The 23,379-nt window shown below is 49.8% G+C and overlaps 1 protein-coding gene across 5 annotated transcripts in view; it reads right to left on the minus strand.

The window, feature by feature from the left end:
- Positions 1 to 402: 402 nt before the first annotated feature.
- Positions 403 to 23,379, minus strand: part of TMCC1 (transmembrane and coiled-coil domain family 1) — a 121,168-nt gene continuing 98,191 nt past the window's right edge. For 4 of the 5 annotated variants that reach the window (XM_088450239.1, XM_088450240.1, XM_088450241.1 and 1 more), the window contains 4 exons: positions 13,149 to 13,409; positions 8,205 to 8,890; positions 2,918 to 3,053; positions 403 to 2,121 (listed from right to left, as the gene is read on the minus strand). In XM_088450239.1, coding sequence (XP_088306365.1) covers positions 1,813 to 2,121; positions 2,918 to 3,053; positions 8,205 to 8,890; positions 13,149 to 13,409 — 1,392 coding nt within the window. In that variant the 3' untranslated portion in view covers positions 403 to 1,812. Of the gene's footprint in view, positions 2,122 to 2,917; positions 3,054 to 8,204; positions 8,891 to 13,148; positions 13,410 to 17,291; positions 17,372 to 23,379 lie in introns of those variants that run through there. The other variant, XM_088450242.1, reaches the window with a different exon arrangement.

Genomic DNA, 23,379 nt, shown 5'->3' on the forward strand with positions numbered 1-23,379 from the left:
TAGGCACCACAGGAGAGAGGTTAGGGTTAGGCACTAAGGGGGGAGGGTTAGGTTTAGGCACTTATCAGGAGGATTAGGGTGCAGGGTAGGGAGGATATCATACCAATTCAGTCTAATGTGTATCCAGCTTTACCCCCTATCTCCCCCTTATGACTCCGCCTTCTCTAAGAATGGAAGCTCCTCCTTCTTCTTGCTTCATCCCTCCCCCTAGGATCTGTAACTCAGCCAATAGGTATGTACAGTAACTATGCCTACACTTGTAATTATGTTGATTTACCCTGTCTGTATCTTATACTACGTACAGCACTGCAGAAGCCTGGGGCACCTTATAAATAAATACTAATAGAAGTAGTAATAATAATATTGTGTAAGACACAGGGGTCTAAAAATAAGCAAACACTATTTTCCTTTAAAAACATTACTTTTATTCAATGAGTCCTCCCTCCTCTCGCTCCAAATAATATTAATTAAAATATTAAACAATTTATAACAAAGCCTCCGTACAGGACAGGAGGGGAATACTTACAGCGACGACACTGTACCATATGAGTGCTGCTTTCACACCCACCCCACCTCCCCCTACGCCCCCCTGGCGGCAGCAGCACGAGCATGTCTTGTAAAAGTGCGTCCAACTGTTATTCACGCATTTCTCTGACAGAGGGAGCTGGAAGGTGCGGTAGGACCCTCTGGCAAACAATGGCTGAACTGTAACCGCAGCAAAAAAAAAAAAAAAAAAAAATCATAATAATTCAAGAAACCACAAAAAAACTCCAATACTGCTCTCACATTTGTTTTGTTTTATACAAGGGATGAGGAAGGCAGATGTCACGTTAGAGAAGTGACATCCCGAGCAGCAAAGAGGTTGACTTGAATAATTTTCGGAGTCACTCGTTCTCCCCCAATACCCATGGTTCCCCACATCAGTCACCCCTCTCCTCACTCCTCCGTGGAGTTATATATAAAAAAGAAAGACCACCTACTGTATCAAGGAATGTGCGGCTGGAGGGGGCCTGCAACGCATTAAATAGCAGATTGATGCGCAACAGGCTCTGCTCCAGCAAAAGACAAGGGGTAGAAGGGAGAGGCGACGGAGAGAGTGTGGGGGGGCTGACGCCCACAGATTCAGTGTAAAGGCAGTTTGGATTCCCCTTTAACCCATTTGCCACCTATTGACCTCTTAAGCATCTGTAATGCAAGGTGCTGAAATGCCCCCTTCCCCGAGGAACAGAAGCAATAAGGCACTTGGTTGATGTTTTCTGGGTCAGGAGGGTGGCTGAAGCAGGTCGGAGTGCCTTACGCTACAACGCATAGTCCAGGCTCCAGGTAACTCCCAGCATGCCTTGCTGCACAGAGCTGTCCCTTGATACAGGCCCTGAAGGCACAGAGACTGGGGATATAGGGAACGGGCGTAGGGAAAAGAACGTATTGCAGCAGTTGTCCTTCAGGGAGAATCCCAAAATAAACACGAAAAAAAAAAAAGTCCAAAATTCTTTCATACAATGTAAACCGTACACTCTCGCATCCCCCCGCCATGCACCCCAGTAACTGCAAGTTCCAATGGGGGCAACTTACTCATATTGGGGGTGGGGTGGTGCAAAATGCCCAGCGTGACCCTCCTGGATTTTAAGGCGTCAGGAGGGTAGGGCACCGTGAATTGGCAGTTACCTAACTGAAACATGGCCTCAAACAGGAACTGTTTCGTACCTGTCCCCAGAAACGGCAATACCCCCCCCCCCCCCCCCACGGCACGAGCCTGATGGGCTCTCCCGTTGTCTCAATCCGTACCCCTGACTAAGGTAAGAGGGAGTCCAGTTATCTTGGGGGTGAGAGCAGTCGCTCCAGGTATCCAGAGAAAGAATCAGAGTGTTTATAGAGAAGTGCGACCACCAGGACTAGGAGCAGCGTCCCCAACGTCCGGCCGCGGGTCTTCAGTAAGGGGACCACGCAGTTAGCCACGGTGGACACAAACACCAGCACCACCGCCATGACAGCCAGCAGGATGTTGATGAGTTTGCCCAGCAGGTTTCTGGCCGTTGCGTTTTCCAGACCCTCCAGCTGCACCACCTGCTGTTGCTGGAGTTCCATTTTGGAGATCCTGGTCTGACAGGCCTCTAGCGCCTCCTGCAGGAGAGACACGGGACAATGGTCAAAGACAGGTTACATTTCACACATATTACTCATGTATGACCTACACTCGCTACAAAGTGACCAACAAAGTTTTTTTTTTTGTTTTCCATTTTCTTTTAAAAAGGCGCTTATTTAATCCGCCTGGAATTTCAACCAATATCGATTTTATAAAAAAATATGATCAGCCACTTCCCCCATGCCTGGTGATGGCAACATAAAAATATGTGGTTACGCAATTCTATAGGACATAAACAAGGAGGTAACTAGTATTCATTCTAGCACCTTGCACTTGTCACAACCCGTGCAGTTCCTCTTTCCTGCCTGGGGGTGTCTGCTCTGGTGCTTCTAGCACTCTCAGCTGATGCAACAAAACTGGTGAGATGCAGACCAGAGTGCGCTAGAAGCAGCAGAGCAGAGAGCGGCACCCCAGGTAGGAAAGAGGAAATGCAGGGGGTTGTGGAAGGTGCAGGGTGCTAGAATGAACACTAGGGTGGTAAATTTACTAAGATGGGAGTTCTATTACAGAGTGATGTTGCCCATAGCAAACCAATCAGATTCCAGGTATTATCTTCTAGAAGGTGCTAGATAAATGAGAAGTAGAATCTGATCAGTTGCTATGGGCAACATCACTTCTTAAACAGAATTCCCATCTTAGTAAATTTACCCCTAGGTACTGTTTATTCCCAGCTAATGGGCAGGGGGAACACACACAATCAGCAGTTCCTTTTACACGTAGTATTGGTTTTATTAATGTCTTGCGCCAGTCTAGCGGTTCCCCGCGTGCTCTCACCTGGATATCCCGCGCTCTCTCGTAGGACTGATACGCGATCTTCTCCTCCATACTGGCCAGCTCCTGCTTTAGGTTAAGGATCTCATTCTGATGAAGCTCTGTCAGATCATTAAGTTGCTCCTCCAGTCTCTCGCACCTGAGGGGGGTGGGGAGAGCAAATGTTATTACAGAACAGGAGACGTTTGCAGGCTTTAGACTCAGAACTCTCAGTGAGGGGCACGTATGGTGTACTATAGACAAAAGGTGCTGTAACTCCTAGCAACCGGATACTTGCTTCATGTTGTGAACGCTGCTAGAAAAGCACCAGAACACGATGGCTTGTTCTGGGTGACAGCAGGGCACCAGTACTGAATAGCTGGGAGAAAAAGCTGTAATCGTGTGGAGGGGGATTTTGTACTATGCACAGCAGACTTCCTGCCAGTAATCCCACAGGACGACACTGCAGCCTAATTACTGCTCTATATATTCATTCCCAGATTGTCTCCTTCAGTTCATTCTCCCTCCAAACCTTGATGCAACAATGCAAATTTAGCCCACACTGTTATGCCCCATTTGACCAGCAGGTGGCGCTCCATAACCACATGCCTGCAGCAGAGACCATTAAAAATAAATGCTGATCACACTGATGGATCCGGCTATTGATCATGCTCAGTTCTGGGCTAGGGGTCTACATTGGAAATGCAAAGTGTATTATTACAGAAATGAATGCGCCTTTTAGTTTTCTAGGAGTAGCTTGAAAAAGTTTACGCCGATTAGGGATTCTGCCATTACCTTTACATAGCAAACATTTACCATGACACACAGACACAAATAAGGTGACACCTGGCTCTGTACACAGAGCAGCCAGTACAGGGGATTTCCACGTTACCGAATACATGGACCAGAGTGTGACTACGCGTCTCGCTGTGCGGCACCTGCACGCGCCAGGCAGTATAGTTACACAGTCTGACCGATCCCGGCATTAAGGCCGGGCAGAGAACAGCTGCACGGTCTACACCAGGGCTTGACAAATTTTTCTAAAATCTAGGAGCCAGGATGAAGTGTAGGAGCCAGATCACTGTCCCCCCCAAAAAAATTACAGGAGTGAGTGAGGAGCACAGCTCTGTGTTATACACACTATACTAGCCCACAAAATGGTCACAGTTGAATGGATACAGTAACATGGAGGCCCCCTCACTGCTCTGCACAGCTCCCCTGCTCCACCCCCCACCCTCCAGTAATAACGGACCACATTTCACATAAATAATGGTGCCAGAAAGTACAACAGAACCCCCCCTCCCCTCGTGGTCACACCACTATCCCTCTGATGCCGCTCCACAATCCCTGGCCACGCATAGACCCTATTACCGGGGAGCTCTGTGCTGCCGGAGATAGGAGACAGACAGCCGGGACGTACAGGAGGATCAGCGTAGAGTGGGACAGACAGCAGGGATCAGAGCAGGCCAGGATGGAGAGGAGTCGTCAGTGCAGGCCGGGACGGACACAGGCGCAGCAGTCACCGCAGGCGACACTCAGCACATGCACTCCTTCCTGTGCATGATATGAAAGCCGCAATACTATAGGCACGAATCTCCGCGGGGGCTGATGAGGATCTGCTTCCTCCCTCACTGCAAAATATAGTAGCCATGGCGACCTGGCCCCTGGGACTTGTCAAGCCCTGGTCTACACAATATTTTTCTTGGGGGGGGGGGACAAAAAATATGTAATTACAGCAGCATTAACACACATGGGGGCATATGTATCAAAGCTTGATGTGAGATATATATCACCAACCAATCAGCTCCAAACTACCATTTCTTAAACACAGCCTGCAAAATGTAAGTTAGAAGCTGATTGGTTGGTGATATATATCTCACAATTTTCACTCACATCAAGCTCTGATACATATGCCCCATAGTGTGCGGCCACCAGCGGAGGTAACCAGTGGGGGGGAAGAGAGAGAGAAAAGAAGTCGCACACAAAAACACACCCAAAAAGCCAGACAACACCGGGTGCAACTGCTAGTGTTCAATATAACACTATATTGGGCAGCACAGATGGTGTAATGGTTAGCATTACTGCCTCACAGCACTGAGGTCGTGGGTTCGATACCCACTACGGCCCTAACTGTGTGGAGTTTATATATTCTCCCTGTGCTTGCGTGTGTTTCCTCTGGGTGATCCGGGTTTCCTCCCACACTCCAAAAATATACTTGTGGGTTAATTGACTCCCACGCAGTGAGGATGGGGGGGGGGGGGGTTGAAAGTGTTGAAGCTGGAGTCCGTTTTGAATTTAGCGAGTGGGGACCCCCTGTGGTCTACAGAGGAAGCGACGTATTAGAAGAGGACAAATGGTAGATAGGTGGAACAGTCTCCCGGCAGGCACCGAGGATCAAACAGGGTCTGAGGTTCTTAGTAATAAATATCTGAACAGGAGACGGGTGTGTGACAAGAGACAGAAATTATGGAACAGTAACAATGGGATTAATCACAACTACGGAGCAGACTATACAGCCTAATGACACACATACACTATACAGCCCAATGACACACATACACTATACAGCCCAATGACACACATACACTATACAGCCCAATGACACACATACACTATACAGCCCAATGACACACATACACTATACAGCCCAATGACACACATACACTATACAGCCCAATGACACACATACACTATACAGCCCAATGACACACATACACTATACAGCCCAATGACACACATACACTATACAGCCCAATGACACACATACACTATACACCCAATGACACACATACACTATACAGCCCAATGACACACATACACTATACAGCCCAATGACACACATACACTATACAGCCCAATGACACACATACACTATACAGCCCAATGACACAAATACACTATACAGCCCAATGACACAAATACACTATACAGCCCAATGACACAAATACACTATACAGCCCAATGACACACACACACTATACAGCCCAATGACACACACACACTATACAGCCCAATGACACACACACACTATACAGCCCAATGACACACATACACTATACAGCCCAATGACACACATACACTATACAGCCCAATGACACACATACACTATACACCCAATGACACACATACACTATACAGCCCAATGACACACATACACTATACAGCCCAATGACACAAATACACTATACAGCCCAATGACACAAATACACTATACAGCCCAATGACACAAATACACTATACAGCCCAATGACACACACACACACTATACAGCCCAATGACACACACACACTATACAGCCCAATGACACACACACACTATACAGCCCAATGACACACATACACTATACAGCCTAATGACACACATACACTATACACCCTAATGACACACACACACTATACAGCCTAATGACACACACACACTATACAGCCTAATGACACAAATACACTATACAGCCTAATGACACACATACACTATACAGCCTAATGCCACACATACACTATACAGCCCAATGACACACATACACTATACAGCCTAATGACACAAATACACTATACAGCCTAATGACACAAATCCACGCAGTCTGTGGCATCAGCTGAGTGTGCTAGAAGTACCAGAGCAGAGAGCGACACACCAGGCAGGAAAGAGGAACTGCACGGGTTGGGACCGGTGCAGGGTGCTAGAATGAACACTATAGACGCATAGACTTCGTGCACATTACATGTAGAGCGGTCACTTACATGCAGCGCAAGCAGCCATTTGCAGGCTGAACGATAATCGGGACTCCGTGGCATCACTGCGACACCGGGAGATTTGTCAGAATACAAATAAAGTTGGCTATATGGTCTATCTATATATAGGGGTGCACCTGGCTATCATATAGGGGTGTACCAGGCACCATGATCGTCCAGCATCAAACGTCTTACATGGCCGTGCCGATAACATTTGTATTAGCGGGATCACGCTAACGCACAGCTACGCTCACACCAACCTGTTTAACCTCAGAACTTTTGATTCGTGTTTGTTACTATCTCATGTACGCTTCTCAATGCATCGAGGCTCCGCAAGCGCACGGAAACGCTCCTATATGCAATATAAGTAATAACGCAAATGGGTGAACAATGATCTGGTGTCAGATAATCAACATATGTTTTGCAAGCAATAAAAACACCAGTGGTGTAGTGGTTAGTATTACTACCTCCCTGAAGTCAGGAGTTCAATTCCCAACCAGAGCCCTATCTGTGTAGAGTTTGTATGTTCTGTCTGTGCTTGAATGTATTCCTTTGGGTGTTCCAATTTGCCCCCACACTCCAAAAACATACTGGTAGGTTACCTGGATCGTGATAAATGTAATCCTTGTGTATTGTATGTTATGGAATGTAGACCGTAAGCTCCAGTGGGGGCAGGGACTGAGATCAATGGCAAATATTCTCTGAACAGCAAAGCGTAATATGTAAGTGCTATATAAATAATAATTCCCCTCTTCGCATCATGTCACTGCCCCTGTCACCAGCCCTGTCTCACTAACACATCACTCATACCCTGATATACTCTGTGCTGCTGGGGGACCCTGCTCCTCCCACTATATAACTCTGTGACTTCCTGCTGCCTCCATTCCCCTCCTCACATCATGTCACTGCCCCTGTCACATGCAGCCCTGTCCTCACTAACACATCACTCATCTCCTGATATACTCTGTGCTGCTGGGGGACCCTGCTCCTTCCTCTGTATAACCCTCAGTATGTGACTTCCTGCTGCCTCCATTCCCCTCCTCACATCATGTCACTGCCCCTGTCACATACAGCCCTGTCCTAATACATCACTCATCCCCTGATATACTCTGTGCTGCTGGGGGGACCCTGCTCCTCCCACTATATAACTCTCAGCCTGTGGCTTCCTGCTGCCTCCATTCCCCTCCTCACATCATGACACTGCCTCTGTCACATGCAGCCCTGTCCTCACTAACACATTACTCATCTCCTGATATACTCTGTGCTGCTGGGGATCCTGCTCCTCCCACTATATAACTCTCAGCCTGTGGCTTCCTGCTGCCTCCATTCCCCTCCTCACATCATGTCACTGTCTGTCACATGCACCATTATTGCCACCAATATAATCATACAAATGGACAGGTCACTGCTACCAGAAAGATCAGAACTGACCTGATGCTGTGACTTTCTGATGATCTGATTGGCTACAGGTTGTTCCATCCCCGACAGACACCCCAAGCCTCATGCTGTGACTTTCTGATGATCTGATTGGCTACAGGTTGTTCCATCCCCGACAGACACCCCCAGGCTGCATCATATCTCACCTGTACCTCTCCTCCTGCAGTGACTGGAGAATGAAGGAATAGTCACTCTGATACCGAGTCCTCAGTCCTTCTAATGAGTCTTCCAGTTGATTCTGGGCGTCCCGCATTTCCTGGAGCTCATGAATCACCATTTCGAACCCCATCAGTCCTTGCATGTCCAAGGTATTTGTTCTTGAGCTTCCACCCCCACCGCCGGCTGGCCCCCCACTGGTGCTATTCGCTCCCAGTGACCCAGATGTCGCGCTGGAACAGTCTTCCTCACTTCCATATCTAGGACTGGCCTGGAGCATATTGAGGAGACCCTTCCCATGTGTTCCATCCTCTCCTTGTGTGGAAGACAGACCTGAGGGATCATCCAGGGATGAAATATTGTCACTGCTACCAAAGCGGTTCCGTAACAAGGACGCAATCTCCCGGGGCTTGGACACTACTGCCCCCGCTGCCGAGTGAGTGGCCTGGGAGAAACTGGACAACCCTCCCCTAACGCTGCCCACCACCCCCTCGCTGAAACCAGTCACTCGAGCCCCAACGTCCTTCAGGCCCTGGTGCATGTCCCGTAAGACATCCTTGGGTTGTCGTGCGATTCCGTTCTGTTCCACTTCGCGCAGCTTGCGGTGATAGTGCTCCAACTTCTTCTGCAGCTGAAGGATGTTCTGCGAAGACTTCTGGTTCTTCTTTTCAAACACCTGAAGAACAGAGGAAGGCAATGTGGTTAGTGCTAGGAGCTACGCAGGCCGCCGTCCCCCGTGCTAGGAGCTACGCAGGCCGCCGTCCCCCGTGTGCTAGGAGCTACGCAGGTCGCCGTCCCCCGTGCTAGGAGCTACGCAGGCCGCCGTCCCCCGTGTGCTAGGAGCTACGCAGGCCGCCAACCCGTGTGCTAGAAAAACGAAGGCCGCCGTCCCCCGTGCTAGGAGCTACGCAGGCCGCCGTCCCCCGTGCTAGGAGCTACGCAGGCCGCCGTCCCCCGTGCTAGGAGCTACGCAGGCCGCCGTCCCCCGTGCTAGGAGCTACGCAGGCCGCCGTCCCCCGTGTGCTAGGAGCTACGCAGGCCGCCGTCCCCCGTGTGCTAGGAGCTACGCAGGTCGCCGTCCCCCGTGTGCTAGGAGCTACGCAGGCCGCCGTCCCCCGTGCTAGGAGCTACGCAGGCCGCCGTCCCCCGTGCTAGGAGCTACGCAGGCCGCCGTCCCCCGTGCTAGGAGCTACGCAGGCCGCCGTCCCCCGTGCTAGGAGCTACGCAGGCCGCCGTCCCCCGTGTGCTAGGAGCTACGCAGGCCGCCGTCCCCCGTGCTAGGAGCTACGCAGGCCGCCGTCCCCCGTGCTAGGAGCTACGCAGGCCGCCGTCCCCCGTGCTAGGAGCTACGCAGGCCGCCGTCCCCCGTGCTAGAAGCTACGCAGGCCGCCGTCCCCCGTGCTAGGAGCTACGCAGGCCACCAACCCGTGTGCTAGAAAAACGAAGGCCGCCGTCCCCCGTGTGCTAGGAGCTACGCAGGCCGCCAACCCGTGTGCTAGAAAAACGAAGGCCGCCGTCCCCCGTGCTAGGAGCTACGCAGGCCGCCGTCCCCCGTGCTAGGAGCTACGCAGGCCGCCGTCCCCCGTGCTAGAAGCTACGCAGGCCGCCGTCCCCCGTGCTAGAAGCTACGCAGGCCGCCGTCCCCCGTGCTAGGAGCTACGCAGGCCACCAACCCGTGTGCTAGAAAAACGAAGGCCGCCGTCCCCCGTGTGCTAGGAGCTACGCAGGCCGCCAACCCGTGTGCTAGAAAAACGAAGGCCGCCATCCCCCGTGCTAGGAGCTACGCAGGCAGCCGTCCCCCGTGCTAGGAGCTACGCAGGCCGCCGTCCCCCGTGCTAGGAGCTACGCAGGCCGCCGTCCCCCGTGTGCTAGGAGCTACGCAGGCCGCCAACCCGTGTGCTAGAAAAACGAAGGCCGCCGTCCCCCGTGCTAGGAGCTACGCAGGCCGCCGTCCCCCGTGCTAGGAGCTACGCAGGCCGCCGTCCCCCGTGCTAGGAGCTACGCAGGCCGCCGTCCCCCGTGTGCTAGGAGCTACGCAGGCCGCCGTCCCCCGTGTGCTAGGAGCTACGCAGGCCGCCGTCCCCCGTGTGCTAGGAGCTACGCAGGCCGCCGTCCCCCGTGTGCTAGGAGCTACGCAGGCCGCCGTCCCCCGTGCTAGGAGCTACGCAGGCCGCCGTCCCCCGTGCTAGGAGCTATGCAGGCCGCCGTCCCCCGTGCTAGGAGCTATGCAGGCCGCCGTCCCCCGTGCTAGGAGTCTACGCAGGCCGCCAACCCGTGTGCTAGAAAAACGAAGGCCGCCATCCCCCGTGCTAGGAGCTACGCAGGCCGCCGCCCCCCGTGTGCTAGAAAAACGCAGGCCGCCGTCCCCCGTGCTAGGAGCTACGCAGTCCGCCGCCCCCCGTGCTAGGAGCTACGTAGTCCGCCAACCTGTGTGCTAGAAAAACGCAAGGTGCCACCACCCGTGCTAGGAGCTACGCAGAACACCAGGACCCGTGCTTGGAGATACGCAGTGTGCCACGCAGAACGATAACCATGCCTAAAGCTATGCAGTCTGCCATCTCCCGTGCTAGGAACTACGCAGTCCGCCATAACCCGTGCTAGGAGCTACGCAGTCCACCATCGGAATCGGTATGATTTACCGCCGGACCCCTGGCCAGCGGTTCAAATCCCGACAGCAGCAGCCCCGATCTTCCCTACGTAAGTATTCACTTACCGATTCTACCCCCTAACCCTCCCTTAGGGTGCCTAAACCTAACCCTCCCCCCCAGTGCCTAACTCTAATCCCCTCTTCCCCACCATCTAAACCTAAGTCCCCCAGGGGGTGCCTAACCCACCCTCCCTCCCGATAGCCTAACCATAAGTCCCCCCCGGGTGCCCTAAACCTCCCCCCCCCCCCAGCGGCTGTCCACGCTCAGCATCACTTCGATCGGGATGTCGGGCGTCGGTCTCCCGGCGTCAGTAAAATGACAGGAGTCTAGATTTAGACGCCTGTCATTTAACCCTCACCGGGATTAAGCAGTCGGGAAGCCGGCTGTCGGGATTAGGTCTGCCGGCTTCCCGGCTGCATACCCCGCCATCACCCGTGCTAGGAGCTACGCAGTCCGCCATCACCCGTGCTAGAGCCACGCAGTCTAATTTTCATGGGATAGACGAGGACCATATCCGTCTTGCAAGTAAACAATTTTTATTACCACATTCAGCATCAGACATATGACGTCGGTGTACTCTTACTGCAAACATTTGCTGAGGATTTAGTTTTAGGGGTTGGGTATAGGATGCCAGCGCTTGTGATCCAGACGGTCAGAGTCCCGACTCCGGCATCGAGACAGGGTTAGGATACTGACACCTGTCGGTAGGTATCATTAACCTTCCTCCCCGCACCCTATACCTAGCCCCTCCACCCCCTAGTGCCTAAGCCTAACCCTCCCACTAACCCGAATACTTACTGCCGGGATGTCGGCGTCGGGATTCGGGCTGGTTTCGGGAATCCAGCGCCAGCATTGTGAGCACCTGCATCCCGGCTGTCTGTATTTCAACTACCTCCCATTTTTAGGGGCAGAAAAACTAACTCAGCTCCGACCGACCAAACCAAGAATCGAGCCCCCACCAGAAAAAGAGTAAGCTGTCTCACAGCCGTTGGGGCTTTTTAAGTCTGTCTCACAGCCGTTGGGGCTTTTTAAGTCTGTCTCACAGCCGTTGGGGCTTTTTAAGTCTGTCTCACAGCCGTTGGGGCTTTTTAAGTCTGTCTCACAGCCGTTGGGGCTTTTTAAGTCTGTCTCACAGCCGTTGGGGCTTTTTAAGTCTGTCTCACAGCCGTTGGGGCTTTTTAAGTCTGTCTCACAGCCGTTGGGGCTTTTTAAGTCTGTCTCACAACTGTTGGGCTTTTTCTGTCTGTCTCACAGCCGTTGGGGCTTTTTAAGTCTGTCTCACAGCCGTTGGGGCTTTTTAAGTCTGTCTCACAGCCGTTGGGGCTTTTTAAGTCTGTACCACAGCCGTTGGGGCTTTTTCTGTCTGTACCACAGCCGTTGGGGCTTTTTCTGTCTGTACCACAGCCGTTGGGGCTTTTTAAGTCTGTACCACAGCCGTTGGGGCTTTTTAAGTCTATACCACAGCCGTTGGGGCTTTTTAAGTCTGTACCACAGCCGTTGGGGCTTTTTAAGTCTGTACCACAGCCGTTGGGGCTTTTTAAGTCTGTACCACAGCCGTTGGGGCTTTTTAAGTCTGTACCACAGCCGTTGGGGCTTTTTAAGTCTGTACCACAGCCGTTGGGGCTTTTTAAGTCTGTACCACAGCCGTTGGGGCTTTTTAAGTCTGTACCACAGCCGTTGGGGCTTTTTAAGTCTGTACCACAGCCGTTGGGGCTTTTCTGTCTGTACCACAGCCGTTGGGGCTTTTTCTGTCTGTACCACAGCCGTTGGGGCTTTTTCTGTCTGTACCACAGCCGTTGGGGCTTTTTCTGTCTGTACCACAGCCGTTGGGGCTTTTTCTATTCTGTCCCACAGCCGTTGGGGCTTTTCTGTCTGTACCACAGCCGTTGGGGCTTTTTCTATTCTGTCCCACAGCCGTTGGGGTTTTCTGTCTGTCCCCCCAGAGGTTGGGGCTTTTTCTGTCTGTCCCACATCATTTGGGCCACTATAGGGGGGTCACAGGATCACAGGGAATTAGCACAAGCACTGTGTCCCAAAAAAATAACATTCAGGCATAATTAATTCCGTCACGAGTCCCCGGACGCTCAGCTCCTTCTCCCACTGTCCTACACTGCACTACAGTTTATCACACGCCTGCCACATATATGTTGGTGCAGCATTTCCGAGTGGTATATGTCAGCGCAGTTTGTTTGGAAAACACAAGTTACAGGGTGAAACGAATCACAGAATCACCTGTGACTGGTGACACCTGAACAGGCTGCAGCTTCCCCCCATCAGACCTCTCACCTGCTTGATACGAGCCCCCTGCTGCCTGTCCGCGTTGTTCGCCAGCTTCAGATATTCGGCCACGTTGTCGTCCCTGGCTGTTTGCTCGATCTTTATTTGCTCGGTCAGCTTGAGAATCTTCTGTTGCAGATGCAGGATGGCCGCCTTGGTTCTCTGCGGGTCAAGCGTTCCCTCCCCTGTGTCTGCGGCCAGCATGCCGTCTGCCCCCGAGGACACCATGCTGGATGCCTGAGAGAGACTGCCCCCTTCCAACCGATCGATCTGTAAGAGACCAAGCAAAATCGCCGTACATTACACACGTGGAACACTGGAGTCTGCTCATTAATGTTTACATGGTAAGAGCTGGGCTCATTTCTGGTGTGTAAAGCCCAGCGCGCAATATTAACAGCACCGCCGATATGCACAAATGCAAGCTTCCCATGCGAATAGAACTACAAGCCCCAGCAAACGCTGCCAGCTTGGGGCAGCAAGGCCATGCTGGGGCTTGTAGTTACACAGCTTGTTCCCTACCTCTGCCGGAGATCATGAGGTTCTTAGAATCTCCGGATACTTCAGCTCTAGTAAAGCTTAGAGAATGAATACTGTAATTAGCAGAGGAAAATTAGCTATTTAAAGCCATCGTCCCCTCCCTCCTGTACATGCAGCTGTCAGTCATTTGGGAACCAAGGGAGATTCCATGGCAGAGACAAGTCACCGGCCCCATTCACAGTGCTCCAGGAGAGACAGGGTTAATTGTCCTTAAAACAGCACAGTAATTGCATTAGGGAAGGGTGGGATTTTCTTGTCACAGCTGCCCCCTCCCCTCCACCCATCAGAGAGTAATCCCTAAATCCTTGCAGTGGTCAGTGGTCAGGAGGTTGCGGAATGGATTAGAGGTACCAGGCCTCCCGTCCCTGCCAAACAATGAGCCATTCTTTATGTTCAGAAGAGGCCCTGTGTGAGCCCCCAAAACAGCGGGCCCCGAGAGAGAAGGGGGCTCGCTGTACTTCCAATTAGCTGTTCACCTGCTGCTCATCTGACACTTTGGCCCGTATTCAATTGCCGGTGAAAAGTCCCGGACTTTTCGCATGCTGGAGTTTTTGCCGTCATTGCCACTTTTGCCTCCGGAAAAGTATCACGCTCGCCTCTGCGATTCGCCCTATTCAATTGCAAAGAACGCGTCCCGGCGAAACGGAGATTGGCGAAAAGTACTGTCAGATTTGGGGAAATCAGCCTGATACCCCCCAAAAGATGCACTGACATGGGGGATCACTATGGGTACCCCCGAATAGCCCTGCTGGAGATATTTGGGTTGCTTAAATACTCTCAATTGGTGCTATTTAGCGCCTTTGCACAAGTGGAGAAGAATCGCATTTAGCAGTTTTTACGGCAAAAATAACTAGTCCCAGAAATTTGGGGTACATGAAAATGGGTGCAAGCATAGTTGAAAATCGCTAAAGTGCGTTTAAAAGGAAAAAAAAAGCACCTTCAGCAAACACCTGATATCAAGTAAACACCGGCGGCATACTTGGGGGACCCCCTGGAGTTGATTTTGCTAGTTTTTAAGTTTGTACCCCAACTTTGGTCTTTTCGCCCCCAAAACAAAGGTACTTTTTTGGGGTAATAAAAGAAATACTTTACAACTTTTGACGCAGTTTACCTTTGGGGGACTGTCCCAAGGCTGCAGGGATGTTCCTGTAACTTTGCACCCCAAACCCCCAATTCTGCACTTTTTCCTGCCTCCTTTCAGAGGGGAATCTTGTCCGCTGGTTTCAAGGCGCAGATTATTCGCACCTATGGAAACCGTTTGCAATTGAATGTGGGGGAAAGTTCTCGCCCGGTGAATCAATATGTCCCATTGTCCCTGCCCTAGCTGTAACCACAGCAATCACACACATATTATATATATATATATATATATATATATACACACACACACACTATTACAGTATCTCCTGTTAGTGTCCACGTCTCCGCACTGCAGACTGTCTCCCATGGCAATGGTCCATTACAGACAGCAGATAGGATATCGGTGGCTCCAGCATCATTTCATGCTGTAGAGGATGTAACCTGTCCCCGAGCCAGGGTATTAGTGCAGACACAGCCAACATCCAGGTAAGGTCTGGGTCAAAGGTTTAGTTCTGGCAGTACACAGGGGGCTGTCTCAGGTCACCGGATGCTTTCTGTTCTGCTTCACACGGAACAGTACAACTCTCTGTATCAGCAAATTGTACATTTCAAAATTCCCTAAACATTGCAAAATTGTATCCTGAGATGGTGCATAGTACAAACATTAGTGCAACCATAAAGCACAGATAGCCATCCACAGTGTGCAACCCCAGCACACCGCATACAGGCTCACTGCATACAGACTACAATCCATGGGGGTACAATCACTGCATACAGCCTACAGTCCATGGGGGTACAATCACTGCATACAGCCTACAGTCCATGGGGGTACAATCACTGCATACAGCCTACAGTCCATGGGGGTACAATCACTGCATACAGACTACAATCCATGGGGGTACAATCACTGCATACAACCTACAGTCCATGGGGGTACAATCACTGCATACAGACTACAATCCATGGGGGTACAATCACTGCATACAGCCTACAGTCCATGGGGGTACAATCACTGCATTCACTGTAGTCCATGGGGTTACAATCACAGCATACAGACTACAGTCCATGGGGGTACAATCACTGCATACAGACTACAATCCATATGGGTACAATCACTGCATACAGACTACAGTCCATATGGGTACAATCACTGCATTCACACTGTAGTCCATGGGGGTACAATCACTGCATACAGACTATAGTCCATGGGGGTGCAATCACTGCATACAGCCTACAGTCCATGGGGGTACAATCACTGCATTCACACTGTAGTCCATGGGGGTACAATCACTGCATACAGCCTACAATCCATGGGGGTACAATCACTGCATACAGCCTACATTCCATGGGGGTACAATCACTGCATACAGACTACAATCCATGGGGGTACAATCACTGCATACAGCCTACAGTCCATGGGGGTACAATCACTGCATACAGACTACAGTCCATGGGGGTACAATCACTGCATACAGACTACAGTCCATGGGGGTACAATCACTGCATACAAAGCAGTGTCCCTGGGCACATTTGCCACATACAGACCAGTGTCCCTGGGCACATTTGCCACATACAGATCACTGTCCCTGGGCACAATTGCAGCAAACAGATACTAGTCCACGGGTACAATAACAGCATACAGACCACAGTCCCTGGGTACAATAAAAGCATACAGACCCAAGTCCCTGGGTACAACAACAGCATACAGACCACAGTCCCTGGGCACAATAACAGCATACAGACCACAGTCCCTGGGTACAACAACAGCATACAGACCACAGTCCCTGGGTACAACAACAGCATACAGACCACAGTCCCTGGGCACAATAACAGCACACAGACCACAGTCCCTGGGTACAATAACAGCATACAGACCACAGTCCCTGGGTACAATAACAGCATACAGACCACAGTCCCTGGGCACAACAACAGCATACAGACCACAGTCCCTGGGTACAATAACAGCATACAGACCACAGTTCCTGGGTACAATCACTGCATAGAGCCCACAGTCCCTGGGTACAATAACAGCATACAGACCACAGTCCCTGGGTACAATAACAGCATACAGACAATAGTCCCTGGGTACGATAACAGCATACAGACCACAGTCCCTGGGTACAATAACAGCATACAGACAATAGTCCCTGGGTACAATAACAGCATACAGACCACAGTCCCTGGGTACAATAACAGCATACAGACCACAGTCCCTGGGTACAATCACTGCATACAGACCACAGTCCCTGGGTACAATCACTGCATAGAGCCCACAGTCCCTGGGTACAATAACAGCATACAGACCACAGTTCCTGGGTACAATCACTGCATAGAGCCTACAGTCCCTGGGCACAACCACAGCATACAGACCACAGTCCCTGGGTACAATAACAGCATACAGACCACAGTCCCTGGGTACAACAACAGCATACAGACCACAGTCCCTGGGCACAACCACAGCAAACATAATACAGCCTCTGGTGTCCAATCAACCAAGGTGTCTACTTCTTGCCCATCCCCTGGCCCTTCTCTCACCTCCTGCTTGTGCAGTCTCAGTATTTTCTCCCAGTGCATCCCTCCCCTCTCCCGACTGCTACATGCCTGGGCACCCAGCTGCTTCTGAGCCTGGGAGAGGTGTCTCACCACCTGAAACTGTCAATCAGGGGATGAGCTCCCAGCCCCTCCCCAGTAGGCAGAACAGCCCAGGGGAGGAGGACGACTAACCCTTCCCTCGCCAGGGACAGAGACACAGTCCTACATAAACCAATTCAAGAACTTTAATAAAGCTGTTAATCGTGTATGTGCATCTTCTATTTACACAGGAGTCACGTTATCCAACAATAATAAAATGTAACCAGTGAGCATGTGGTGTGTGTCACGAATGCCGGTCACACTTCTCTCATGTATACATCGGGTTTAAGAGCTTGCACTCAGACTACTTGTGTAAAGCACGCATTCAGTTACCTAGAATTATCATCATAAAAGGCTTTGATGCATAATGAGCATAAATGACAAAAATAAAAGTTCATTCAAAAATAACGTGTTTCCACACGTGTGCCCGGTGTACAAGTCATCATCGTGTAGAGTACGCGCACCCTCCACTCTCACAGGCATAAGTACACACAATTGCTTTTCTGCACGTGCCGCATTTGCGTGAACGCCTTTATTTGAACATTGCCAAAGTGAGAAAGCACCTTCCAGTCCCTGTACCACCCCTCTGGTCCTAAGGTATGACAGGTGCAAAATATATGTGCTGGTCTGCGTAGCCGCATACGCGTGCAATCGCTTTATGATATTGCGCTGAACGGAATTGTGCAAAATTATGCTACGTCCACTGGCGTAATAGACGCTGTGCATTAGCCGCAAAGTCCCATGTGCTTAACCCAGTTACACAATGTATACGTGTTCCCGGTATACAGCATAACATGACTATAACCCAGTTACAAAATGTATACGTGTTCCCGGTATACAGCATAACATGACCATAACCCAGTTACACAATGTATACGTGTTCCCGGTATACAGCATAACATGACTATAACCCAGTTATACAATGTATACGTGTTCCCGGTATACCGCATAACATGACCATAACCCAGTTATACAATGTATACGTGTTCCCGGTATACAGCGTAACATGACCATAACCCAGTTACACAATGTATACGTGTTCCCGGTATACAGCGTAACATGACTATAACCCAGTTATACAATGTATACGTGTTCCCGGTATACAGCATAACATGACTATAACCCAGTTATACAATGTATACGTGTTCCCGGTATACAGCATAACATGACCATAACCCAGTTATACAATGTATACGTGTTCCCGGTATACCGCATAACATGAGTATAACCCAGTTACACAATGTATACGTGTTCCCGGTATACAGCATAACATGACCATAACCCAGTTATACAATGTATACGTGTTCCCGGTATACCGCATAACATGACTATAACCCAGTTATATACAATGTATACGTGTTCCCGGTATACAGCATAACATGACCATAACCCAGTTATACAATGTATACGTGTTCCCGGTATACCGCATAACATGACTATAACCCAGTTATATACAATGTATACGTGTTCCCGGTATACAGCATAACATGACTATAACCCAGTTACACAATGTATACGTGTTCCCGGTATACAGCATAACATGACTATAACCCAGTTATACAATGTATACGTGTTCCCGGTATACAGCATAACATGACTATAACCCAGTTATACAATGTATACGTGTTCCCGGTATACAGCATAACATGACTATAACACAGTTATACAATGTATACGTGTTCCCGGTATACAGCATAACATGACTATAACCCAGTTATACAATGTATACGTGTTCCCGGTATACAGCGTAACATGACTATAACCCAGTTATATACAATGTATACGTGTTCCCGGTATACAGCATAACATGACTATAACCCAGTTATACAATGTATACGTGTTCCCGGTATACAGCATAACATGACTATAACCCAGTTATACAATGCATACGTGTTCCCGGTATACAGCGTAACATGACTATAACCCAGTTATATACAATGTATACGTGTTCCCGGTATACAGCGTAACATGACTATAACCCAGTTATATACAATGTATACGTGTTCCCGGTATACAGCATAACATGACTATAACCCAGTTATACAATGTATACGTGTTCCCGGTATACAGCATAACACGAATATAACCCAGTTACACAATGTATCAGGGGGTGATGGGTGAGCAGTGGGATTACAGTGTTAGACTGGGCAGGAACAATGCCTTCTCCTGTTATAAGGTAACATCCCATCCCCTCCAATGTATAATCCAGGCACACAATGCATAGGAGGAGCCTGTTTGTGGGGTGGGGGGAATAATTCCTGGGTGGGGGGGGGGGGGGGTAAATCCTATTATATAATGTGCACAGAGGTTGTGTTACATCTCAGGTTTGGGTTAGCACCAGGCTCAGGCCCCTCATGTGGCTGAAGTGGGTCAGAGGTTAGTGCGTCCTCTCCCCATTATCTGTAATAAAGAGTTTATTTTCATGTCTGCATAGCGAGATACATTCTTGTGCGTCTGCCAGCCCGCGGTCCGTCTTGTGTAACAGGCTTCGACGGACATCGCCAATTGTGTCCCTAACAAGAAAAAAACCCCTCTGTTTCCAAAAGCAGGCTGATCGCTGCTGCAATCGCATTCCAACCAGAATGCCTTGCAAGAATAACCAGCGTGACCGATGGGCAGCTAATTACATGCCAATCCTGACTCAGAGACGGAAAGACCAAGTTTTGGCTGGAAGAAACCCCCTCTCCTCCCCTTTCCGAGAACAGCTGGTGACAGTGAGACCACAGCTGCCGGGTACCACTTGGGCGACAGCCGCGGGGGTATCAGTGAGTGACGGCCCTGCCTCACGCTGCGGGCATCTTCCCGGGGCCCCCCTGAAAGGAGGATTGTGAAGGTCATGAGATTTCAAAATCGGGATGAAGTTGCTCATACTTAATACAGCCCTCAGTCAGCGTACGTGACTATTCATTCCAGGCGTTCCATTAAATCCCAGACACATTACTCCCAACCTCATTATAATCCTGGAATTTAAAGCGTCTATAGGGACAATTTTACTGGAATAACTGTACGAGGCCCCATAAACAGCTAAATTACGTATTCACCGACAAAACACACACATGCAAATGAGCCCAATATGCCTTCCAAGGAAGTTTGGTAAATAGAATAAATAAAAAGTGCTCTTCACCACCGTTTTCACAATCCTTCGTTATTTTAGCCATGTTTCTGTATATAAATGGAAGATTCACAGGATAGCACAGGGCAATTAAAAGCAATGTGAATTCTGTAGCATATTTTAGGCAGTTTCCCTACTTTTTAATCTAATCTGGATGCTGGGAAATAGAAGCTAAATGCGGCCCCCCATGCGATTACAACTTGGGCTCGGGGAACCCGATCCTCTCTACAGCTGCTGAGGATACTTTGCGGCAGATGTACTAAGCTCTGGAAAGTGATGAACTACCAGCCAATCAGCTCCTAATTGTCATGTTACAGGCTGTGTTTGATCAACTGCCAGCCATTCAGCTCCTAACTGTCATTTTTCACTCTCCAGCTTACCTCTCTCCAGAGCATAGTACATCTACCCCTATAGATCTTTGCAGGTTTTAGCTGATGCTGAGACTTGTAGTCCCACAGCTGGGGGGGGGCAGGGGGCACCCCTACTTCACTACCCCCAATTGCCTGGGCAGCACAGATTTACACTGCAGCACTAGTCCGCAAATACTTCATTACGAGGAACCATCTGTGAAATAATAATTTCTCATCTGCCGAAGAGGCGAAGGGTTAAGATCTGGCCCGAGATGAGAGGGTTACAGAAACTCTCATGACATCAGCCTGAGAGTGATAGAGACAGCTCATGTTTATGGCATGAAACTCTGGGAGGGACTATGGGTCACAGCTGACACAGACAAGGAAGTGACTGTATCCTCCCCCGAATGATGCTTGTGAGCCCCAGGCAGTCCCAGGTGTAAACATCCTGGAAGAAAGCCATTCATCCAATGCCTCCTAATACACCTGCACAGACACCAACCCCCCTCTCCCATAATACACCTGTGCAGCTCACCTGCAGACATCTCACCCCAATACACAGGCACCAACCCCCCTCTCCTATAATACACCTGTACAACTCACCTGCAGACATTTCACCCCAATACACAGACACCAACCCCCCTCTCCCATAATACACCTGTACAGCTCACCTGCAGACATTTCACCCCAATACACAGGCACCAACCCCTCTCTCCCATAATACACCTGTACAACTCACCTGCAGACATCTCACCCCAATACACAGGCACCAACCCCCCTCTCCCATAATACACCTGTACAGCTCACCTGCAGACATTTCACCCCAATACACAGGCACCAACCCCTCTCTCCCATAATACACCTGTACAACTCACCTGCAGACATTTCACCCCAATACACAGACACCAACCTCCCTCTCCCATAATACACCTGTACAGCTCACCTGCAGACATCTCACCCCAATACACAGGCACCAACCCCCCTCTCCCATAATACACCTGTACAGCTCACCTGCAGACATCTCACCCCAATACACAGACACCAACCCCCCTCTCCCATAATACACCTGTACAGCTCACCTGCAGACATCTCACCCCAATACACAGGCACCAACCCCCCTCTCCCATAATACACCTGTACAGCTCACCTGCAGACATCTCACCCCAATACACAGGCACCAACCCCCCTCTCCCATAATACACCTGTACAGCTCACCTGCAGACATCTCTCCCCCAATACACAGGCACCAACCCCCCTCTCCCATAATACACCTGTACAGCTCACCTGCAGACATCTCAGACAGTATTACAGCTCACCTGCAGACATCTCAGACAGTATTACAGCTCACCTGCAGACATCTCAGACAGTATTACAGCTCACCTGCAGACATCTCAGACAGTATTACAGCTCACCTGCAGACATCTCAGACAGTATTACAGCTCACCTGCAGACATCTCAGACAGTATTACAGCTCACCTGCAGACATCTCAGACAGTATTACAGCTCACCTGCAGACATCTCAGACAGTATTACAGCTCACCTGCAGACATCTCAGACAGTATTACAGCTCACCTGCAGACATCTCAGACAGTATTACAGCTCACCTGCAGACATCTCAGACAGTATTACAGCTCACCTGCAGACATCTCAGACAGTATTACAGCTCACCTGCAGACATCTCAGACAGTATTAGAGCTTACCTGCAGACATCTCAGACAGTATTAGAGCTTACCTGCAGACATCTCAGACAGTATTACAGCTCACCTGCAGACATCTCAGACAGTATTACAGCTCACCTGCAGACATCTCAGACAGTATTACAGCTCACCTGCAGACATCTCAGACAGTATTACAGCTCACCTGCAGACATCTCAGACAGTATTACAGCTCACCTGCAGATGTCAGCCCTGAATACACAGATATTATCTCACACCTCGTCCCTCCCCCCAATAACAGCACAAGGACCTCTGCTAATGCCCAGACCTCAAACATAAATGTCTTTTGCTTTTAAATCACAGATATGAAGAAGCTTCATATAACACACATACAGCTGTGAAACTGCACCCAGCACGGAGCTCTGCACAACCACATGTCCCAGCAAGCTCCGCTGTAGTTCTTATGCAAAGTACAGAATATGCTGGAACCTGTTGCTCAGCTAGTAAGTAGACTTACCGAGTAGTAGCTGTGTTCCAAACTAGTTACTGGGATTATCTGCTTCTTATGGTATTTAAGAGTGACTGACAGTAATGAATAAAAAAATATTATATATATATATATATATATATATATATATACATACATACATACATACACACACACACACACACACACGTTAAAAATATAATTTCTGTGCTTGGGCTTTTCGCCTTGCGCTGGACTCGGTGGGGGCAGCTACAATGATATTACAAATTGGAGGAGTATATTTATTCCAAAAGGCCCACAGTGAGATCCCATTAATTCCTAATCACCTCGTCTTACATCAGCCATAAATCACTGCACACAATAGGAGTAAATATCAGGTTACCGGCCA

Source organism: Taudactylus pleione, unplaced genomic scaffold (genome assembly GCF_031769625.1).
Source record: "Taudactylus pleione unplaced genomic scaffold, aTauple2 ptg000512l, whole genome shotgun sequence".
NCBI classification, from domain to species: domain Eukaryota; kingdom Metazoa; phylum Chordata; class Amphibia; order Anura; family Myobatrachidae; genus Taudactylus; species Taudactylus pleione.